Consider the following 8,816-nt stretch of genomic DNA (forward strand, 5'->3'; position numbering starts at 1 on the left):
AATACAGTATAGCACCGATAGAACATATAACTTTCCTCTAATTCTTTAATGCTTCCTCCCCCCACTATCATGATCCCAATTCTACCTTACAAATCCGGCAAGACCAGAGGATGTGCACTGGTACAGATAAGAGCTGGAAACAGGGAATCCAGGACAGATAAACCCCTCACAACCAATAATGAGAGTAGAGATACCAGGAGGGTAAGGGAAGATGGGGGGAGAAAAGGGGAACCAGTCACAATGATCTACATAGAACTCCCTCCCAGGGGGATGGACAGCAGAAAAATGGGTATAGAGAGACATTGGTCAGTGTAAACCATGAAAAAATAATTTATAAATTATCAAGGGCTTGGGAGGGAGGGTAAAAAAATGAAGATCTGATACCATGGGCTCAAGTAGAAAGAAAATGTTTTGAAAATTATAATGGCAACATATGTACAAACGTGTGTGATATAATGGATGGATATATGGATTGTGCTAAGAGCTGTATAAACCCCCAATAAGATGATTTTTTTAAAAAGAGTGAGAAAAGATTGATAACCACTTTCAAGAAAATAGTAACTGGACGCCTACACAGTAGAACCTAATGAGGCTGGTTTGAGAATTCAAATGTGCTGTTGCTATTCTGAGTCAAACTTATTGCTACCTAGTTGATTTTGACTCATAGAAATTCTGTATAGCGTTTCTGTATAGTAAACCTGTGCAGTAGCAGACAGCCCCTGTCTTTCTCTCGCGCAAGGTGACTGATGAGTTTGAACTGTTGACCTAGGAGTTAGCAATCCAACACTTACCGACAATCCTACCAGAGCTCCTTATAGAATGCTTTTTTTTCTTTTCTCAGGGAAGCAGATTAAGTAAACTTTATGCCAGTTGTGATGGCTTTGAGAAAGATTCCAAGATTGTATTCAGGCTTCACAGGATTAGCCCACTGTTGATTAGTAATGTCTGTCATAGGAAAAGGAGTAGGGAGATGTGCTAATAAAGTTGCTTATTCAATCCTGTTTTAATCCCTCCAGATAAAGTTATGTGTATATGGTATGGAACTGGATTATTTAAATATGGGTTTTCTTTTAGCGTGTGCCTAATTTAAGCAATTCATGATATCAAGTTACTATTTCTTTAATGAAGTCATTAAGGGCATACTTTAAATTTATGGATTCTTGTTTTATTTTTTCTGAAATATTTGCTCACATTGATCTTTAGTATTTGAATCTAGCATAATTAACATTAATGTTTCATTATTTAGATAGCTTCCATTTCCTCATAGATAGGTGACTTTAAATTTTGCATTTTTGAGCACTGTTTTTATCTACATGATGCTATCTTCAACTAGACGAAATATTTTGGAAAGATTTGTTTTCTGCTCATCCTTAATTTAAATGAATCTGATATGCACAGAAAATAATATATTTGTTGGAAGGGTACGCAGAAGAGAACAAGAGGGCATTCAGTGTTACAGGGCAGACAGCCATTTATTATCTAGAGATGAATTCGTACCTAGTTAGTCAGAATCAGATTGGGAAAGTTTGCTTTTTATATAAGTTCTTTGTACTTAGACTTCTTTTGTTTTTAAACAGTCTTGGAAACCCAAAGGGGTAGTTTTACTCTGCCCTGTATGATTGAGATGAGTGTGTTTGCTTTAGCTTGGGTGATGTGTCTAACGTATCTAAAGTAAACAATTTGGACAAAGTCCCAAGGATTCCTTCGTTGGCTAAGTTTTGGGAGTAGCTAGCTAGACCAGTCATTGTCAGGACCTACCCACTGTCATCAAGTCAATTCCAACTCATAGTGACCCTATGTAGAGTTTTCTGGGACTGTAAATCTCTTTAAAAAATTTTTTTTAATAATTACTTTTCTATTAAATCTTGGATAAGGGTTGAGTTTCTGGTCATCAATTTTGTATTACAAAATGTAAGCTAATTACCAACCCTTCAAGTAGTATTCCCCCCAACTCTTTCCCTTTGATTTCTCCCTGATGTACAATTCTGTCTTCCCCTTCACCCAAGTTAGCACCTGTCTACCCTCTACTTATTACTTCACATTTCCTCTTGTGCCTTCCCTTCTTTGGTAATCATCAAAGTCCTTTGGTGTGAAGGACTTTGTCTTAATTTTTTCTTTATAACAGTAGTCTCATAAAATATTTGCCCTTTTGTGCTGGACTAATTTCACTTAGCATAATGGGTGCTTTGTGGATTCATCATTGTTCTTTAGTGATGTAGTCCATTATTTGTATTTACCAAAGTTTATCAGTTTTTCTGCTGAGGGGCATTTAGGTTATTTCCGTGTTCTTGTTGGACTTAGACTATTCATGGAACTGTTACCATCATAATTTAATCCAAATCTATTACTGTAGGGTTTAAAGAATAGTGATGATGATTTACTAAGTGGCTGACTGCCTCTAGGCAATCAGTATGCCAATGGTCTTTCACATAAACTGTGTTATTTTGTGACCTGTACAGAGATGAGACATTCTGATCCCCATTTTTAAGATGAGGTTCTCAAAAGTTAAATGAATTACTCAAGGCTACTAAAGGCTGGATTTGGTATTTTAGCTCAAATCGATCTGACCAAAAATACCTACCTCATTTCACAAACAACAGTGCATTTCGATTCTTCTTAAATGTTTTCAGTACTGGAGATACATTATCATTTAAAACTTAAATTTTATTTGCCTGTGATGTTACCTACCTTTCTGGTAGGTAAATAATCTTAAGCATTTAGGAAATAGTAATATGACTTTATATAACATACACAAAACATTAGTGAGAAACATGTTCTGCCTCTTTTCTGGTGTTTTTGAACTTTTAAGTAGCTAAAGTTTGGAAGATTTTCTTTAAATCTTTAAATGTAGGTAATAACTAAATTTAAAGTGTCATCAAGATTTTTAAGTTATAATCAAGTCAGCATTTTTATAAGATGATTAATAGACTTTTAAATAGATTATTTTTTAGAGCCATTTTAAGATTACAGGAAAATTGTAGAAAGCCGTTTTCTCCCCAACGTCCTCTCATTAAACATATTACGTATAATACATTTATTATAATTTGTAAAACAAAATTGATACATTCCTATCAATGAAAGTCTGTAGTTTACATAGGGAGCACTGGTGAAGCAAAGGGATAAGCATTGAACTGCTAATTGAAAGAAAGGTGGTGGTGGTTTGAACTTAGCAGCTTCTTTATGGGATCAATATGTGGCAGTCTGCTCCCATAAAGATTTACAGCCTTGGAAACCCTACGGAGCAGTGCTGCCCTGTGTCCTACAGGGTCGCTGTGAACAGGAATTGACTTAATGTCAGTACGTATAGTTTACATTAAGGTACATTCAAAATAATTTAACATGTGCTTTAATTTAATTGTATGCATTTAACCTTACATATGGGATTTTTGTAGAGTGTGTGTTGTTGTTTCTATTCTACCCTTTACCCACCCCCTACCCCCACTTCCAACTGTGCTACCTGGTAAGTGTAAAATCATTGTAAATTTGTAACCAGAAGGCACTCTAGGGGTTTAAGTTCTATAATTAAAAAATAAATATTTTTTCTTTTTTCTTCTGAAGTGGTTTTTACCCTAATGTTTCAATTCTCTTGAAATTAAGTATGGGACATTTGGAACTATTATTCTTTCTTTAGGTGGTATACCATAGCTAAAAGTATGTTTACCATATTTTTAAAATAGCTCATAAAAAAGTGTTTCTGGGAAGCTTGATGGGCAATGACAGTTGGATTTAATACCTTATGCAAAATGAATAATTAAAGGTTTCGTTGTGTCGTGATTGTATACAGAGTCCTTCAGTATCTCCCAATACCAGTTTCACTTCTGATGGCTGCCCGTCTCCAATAGGAGGAATTAAGCGAAAAGCAGAAGATAGTGACAGTGAGCCTGAGCCAGAGGATAACGTCAGGTGAAGCCATATTTTGGTAGTACTTTGTTAGCAAATTGCTGAAATAGATGTAGTGTAATTAAAACTATTTATGTTAGGGCACCAGTGCCTTCAGATGCTTGTGTGTGATCTTTTTATCCACCAGTAATTAATGTGGAGGGTTAGAATAGTCAGTAAATTCCAGTGAGATGTGTAAGTGATAGCTGTTAAACCTGAGTATCTAGATTAGTATGCATACAGGTTTTTATCTTTCAAGCCGCTCTCCCTCTGAGACCAGGCAATAGATCAGCTGGATAGGAGGTATTTATCTCTGACTATGTGATCTGAATGTTACTCTTGTGAAATTAAATTTTCAAGTTGCTTAACCCAGAACGTTCCGTTATCCTTGGACTGCTTAATGAGGTGTGCTTTAATTCTTTCAGCATTAAAAAGTTCTTCCTAAAATGATATATGCAAAAATCATTCTGTTGAGAAATACATATGTATATTTTTAAAAGCCTTGCATATAAACAATTATATTTCATGACAGTGGAGTTTCCTTTTAGTTATATATAAGAGAAACTCTGATTCTCTATTTGAGGCAGAAGTTTGGGATCATTATACAGTAAGATTGAACATGAATTTAATCGTGTTTTTAAATTTGAACCCTGACTTTAAGAGCAAAAAGCCAAGTCTCAATAATTCTGACTCATTACGAATACAGGAATAAAATATCCAGAAAAACTTGTGGATGCCAGAGCCAATGTAAGATGAAGGTTTGTCAGGGAAGGAAAACTCAGATGTTTCCACTAAAATGTGGAAACATGAAAAACTTGCAAGACCGAGAAAAGCAAGGTAGTCCCATGGAATTTTCCCTCTCATAGGCGGTTCACTGTATTTCAAAGTTAAACAGAAAAAGTAAAGTCAGCTACAGCTCATGCTTTTTTAATGAGATGTGGAAAGAGTGTGGTTTGTATGTGAACTTCAATTAACCTGTAAGATTTGGTCCATGGAGCCCTTAATGGAGAATTACCTTGATATTCTCTAATTGCCCCCACCCTACCCCCCCGGCAAAATTTTTTTGTGGTGTGGGGGTGGGAGGACCTTTGATATCTTTGTATTTTAGAGAGTTAGAAATGGGTACTTACATTATTTTTACTTTGAATGAAAATGTGGTTTCTCACATGACATTTTTCAGGGATTAGTGATTGCTAAGTGAATGAATTGACCTGCTTCTAGGTACATTGTTCAACATACACACACCACACCTATACATCTCCTTTCCTTCAGCAAACAAAAACTGCGAACTAAAAGTGATATAGGTCACATAGGTATACTTAGAATTGCTGTGGTTTTGCAGATTATTCTTTTATAAGTTATTTTTTAATCTTCTAAAAATTAACAGACCCTTTTTTTCTGCATAGTAATTTAATTGACTATATTGTTTAAATACAGTCACTTTAATAAACTAAAGAACTTGGACTACATAAGATACCATTAGTACTTGTATTTTAAAATGACAATTAGAAAGCATGTAAAGCAGTATTGAAATTTGAGCAAAACATGTTTGGTATGTAATAAATGGTGGTTTTACCTTTCCCCCCCAAAAATATGGTTTTATAATGCTCTTGTTGGAATCCGTTTTAGTTCATAACCTAAAAGTTAATAAATCTCGTGAAAGTAGACATTTTAGCAATAATTAGATAAATTAATTTTAGTAATACTTCTAAAATATTAATTAAACTAGTTTTGCCTAATTTTCAGGTTATGGGAAGCTGGTTGGAAGCAGCGATATTATAAAAACAAATTTGATGTTGATGCAGCTGATGAGAAATTCCGCCGTAAAGTCGTACAGTCTTATGTTGAAGGGCTCTGCTGGGTTCTTCGATATTATTACCAGGTACAAAATGATTTTTCTTTTTATCAACAGCTAATAGTTTTAAAATGATAGCAGCTTCTATAATACTATATATTAATTGTTGAGGTAATTAATCAAATAAAACGCAGGCCCATTTTCAGTAACTTCCTGTTCTCAAGTTTATTGCCTCGGAGAGTATTTGTTTGAACATTTGCAGGTAATTTTGCTGGGTGAAAGCATTTCACCATGAAGTAGTTTGGTTAACTTTCTTTAAGATAATTAATGTTTTGTTTATTTTTAATTAGAAAACAAAGAAAAGGAGTACCTACTTGTCACTAAACAAAATCCCTGCAAAAAGGACAACACCTAGAAAATACCCGTAAGAATTGGAGAGGAATAGGAATTATAGCAGTCTTCCCCTCTACTATAGTGATGGTATATGAAGTGCCTTGTAATTGGAGTACTGTATTTCTCATTTAAACCTTCAGATAATCGAGAAATCAGATTGATGAGAGATCAAAGAGATAGTATGAGGGATTATAGCACTGAATGTTAATGTCTACTTTTGTGCTGAGAGCAAACCACGTTGAAGTTGGTGTAATCTGAGAATAAATGAAGTTTAAGTAGCAAATAATGTAATATACTAAGTATCATTTGTAAAATACTAAAGTGCAAGTCCTACTCTCAAGAATTCATTCCTTAGACAAAGCCAAAACACATGTCAAAAAGATTATCTCTGGTTGTACAATATGAAGGATATAATCAGCGGCACTGAATTTCTATGTAGAATGTGTGATAGTGGAGAATATTTTGTTGTGTATATTTTTGCCCCAATTAGAAAAAAGATAATTACATGCATAGCAATGAGTACAAGGAAGAAGAGAATGTTCTAGGATTGAATGTGATGTCAATTGTACAACTCTTCTTGATAATGATTGAATTGAATTGTATGACATGTGAATGAGTGCTAAAAAACTTAAACAGATTATTTCTTTTCTGTGAGTATAACTTGTTTTTGTTTAGTTAAGGTTGCTCAAATATTATAGTTGAGAAATTTTGAAGAAAAAAGTCATATATTAGTATATAGCCAAACCTGTCATTGTATTGAGTCCATTCCGACTCCTTGTGACCTTGTAGGACAGTTTAGAACTTCACCTGTTGGTTTCTAAGACTGCAAATCTTTACAGAGGTAGAAAACTTTGTATTTTCCCAAAGGAGCAGCTGGTGGGTTCAAACTGCTGCTCTTGGGGTTAGCAGCTCAATGCATAACCCACTATGCCAACAGGGCTCCTTACAAATATACTAGGGAATTATAAAACAAACTTTTGACTGTTTCACCCTGAGCAACTCTGTCCGTTTGTCCATCTACGTGTTCTGTTGCAACTGCTCATGTTTTATTTGATGATAGCAGCTCACGTGCTGACAAGACATGTCACCAAATATATTTTAAAGATAAAGTTTTTAATAATTATGTTTGTGAATATAAAGTTTGACATTCAGTACTGATTATAAAAGATGCTTGCAGTGTTTTTAAAGTAGCCATGGAAAATGAGGTGTAAGGACTGAAGTATATACCACAAGTCACGTTTTTTTAAAAATTTGTTTGTTTTTTTGTGGGGAAAGCATTTATGGGGTGTCAGGATAGAAAGAGTGCAGGCTCCACAGCCTCCTGCCCTGGGGTTGGGAGTTATGGGGTATGGAGCCGCATTATGATTGGGTGCTCAGCCATTCACTGAGTGGAAACTCCCCAGCTTAGGCGTTCCTGTGTACTCCCCAGACACTGCTCAAGTCATTTGTTTTACAAATGAGATTTTATAGGTTAACATTCTAATTTTACGTGGTTTTTCTTTTTCCCAAAGTACCCACCATTGACATAGGGTTGTTTTTTGTTTGTTTGTTTGTTTGCTGTTTTTATTTTAGGGCTGTGCTTCCTGGAAGTGGTATTATCCATTCCATTATGCACCATTTGCTTCAGACTTCGAAGGTATTGCAGGCATGCCTTCGGATTTTGAGAAGGGCACAAAACCGGTAAGCTTGATGATTTAAGATAAAATTCATAGTTGACTTGAGTAAAACTTGTGTGTCTTTTAACTTTTTTCTTTCTTGCAGTTTAAACCACTTGAGCAACTCATGGGAGTTTTTCCAGCTGCAAGTGGTAACTTTCTACCTCCGTCATGGCGGAAGCTCATGAGTGATCCTGTGAGTCTCTTTGTATTTTGAGTGTGATGACGATGATTGGATTTTTGTCATGTTTTTCACTTATATTAGTCACTGTTTCTTTGCATCTTAGTTAAAATAATGAAGTATAGAAATAAAATTAATGAATTTCAGTTATATATATTTTTACACCCCCTAGTTTTTTGATAGCCTACTTGTATTTCTTTCAGTCACCAGTGGTGACTACCAGTGCTAAAAAGACTGGTTAACTTAAATCACCTTTAAGCTTGTTGTGTATACTAGCTGGAAGGAGTGAAGAATTAGAAAGATCTGGGAAGTAGGAAGTGTTAGTGTTAAGAAACTCTTCTTGACTCTAGGTGTACAGTTGTCAATTCTAAAATTCATAGTAGAATAATGCCTTTTTTTAATCTTTAAGAAAATAAAGTTTTGAGATTTTATTAGCTGTGATTAATGAATTTATATCTAAATATTTGAAGAGGAAACTTCATTTTCTCACTAGTTTTAGAAACTTAAATAGTTACTGCGCTTTTTTGTGACAGATGTGTAATTTTTGTCTTAATTCTATACTTTTCTCCCTAATAAAGGATTCTAGTATAATTGATTTCTACCCTGAAGATTTTGCAATTGATTTGAATGGGAAGAAATATGCATGGCAAGGTAAAAATTCAACAATCCTCTCTTTAAAATAATTTTTTTCAGTTTTTTTGTTTGTTTTTAAATCATTTTATTGGGGGCTCATACACCTCTTATCACAATCCATCCATCCATCTATTGTGTGTCAAGCACATTTGTATATTTGTCTCCCTCATCATTCTCAGAGCATTTGCTCCCCACTTAAGCCCTTGTTATCAGCTCCTCATTTTTATTTCCTCCATCTCCACTCCCCCCTCCCTCATGAACCCTTGATAATTTATAAATG

At 34.7% G+C, this 8,816-nt stretch overlaps 1 protein-coding gene across 1 annotated transcript in view; it reads left to right on the plus strand.

The window, feature by feature from the left end:
* The window catches only part of XRN2 (5'-3' exoribonuclease 2), a 109,087-nt gene that overhangs the window by 39,474 nt on the left and 60,797 nt on the right, over nucleotides 1-8,816 (plus strand). Inside the window, exons 16-20 of the mRNA XM_004697802.4 lie at nucleotides 3,785-3,903; nucleotides 5,626-5,761; nucleotides 7,640-7,747; nucleotides 7,829-7,918; nucleotides 8,482-8,554. Of these exons, the coding sequence (XP_004697859.1) occupies nucleotides 3,785-3,903; nucleotides 5,626-5,761; nucleotides 7,640-7,747; nucleotides 7,829-7,918; nucleotides 8,482-8,554 (526 nt within the window). The remainder of the gene's footprint in view (nucleotides 1-3,784; nucleotides 3,904-5,625; nucleotides 5,762-7,639; nucleotides 7,748-7,828; nucleotides 7,919-8,481; nucleotides 8,555-8,816) is intronic.

The sequence above is a fragment of the Echinops telfairi genome, unplaced genomic scaffold, assembly GCF_000313985.2.
Source record: "Echinops telfairi isolate 266 unplaced genomic scaffold, ASM31398v2 ScPeMD7_5592;HRSCAF=6446, whole genome shotgun sequence".
Classification (NCBI taxonomy): Eukaryota; Metazoa; Chordata; class Mammalia; order Afrosoricida; family Tenrecidae; genus Echinops; species Echinops telfairi.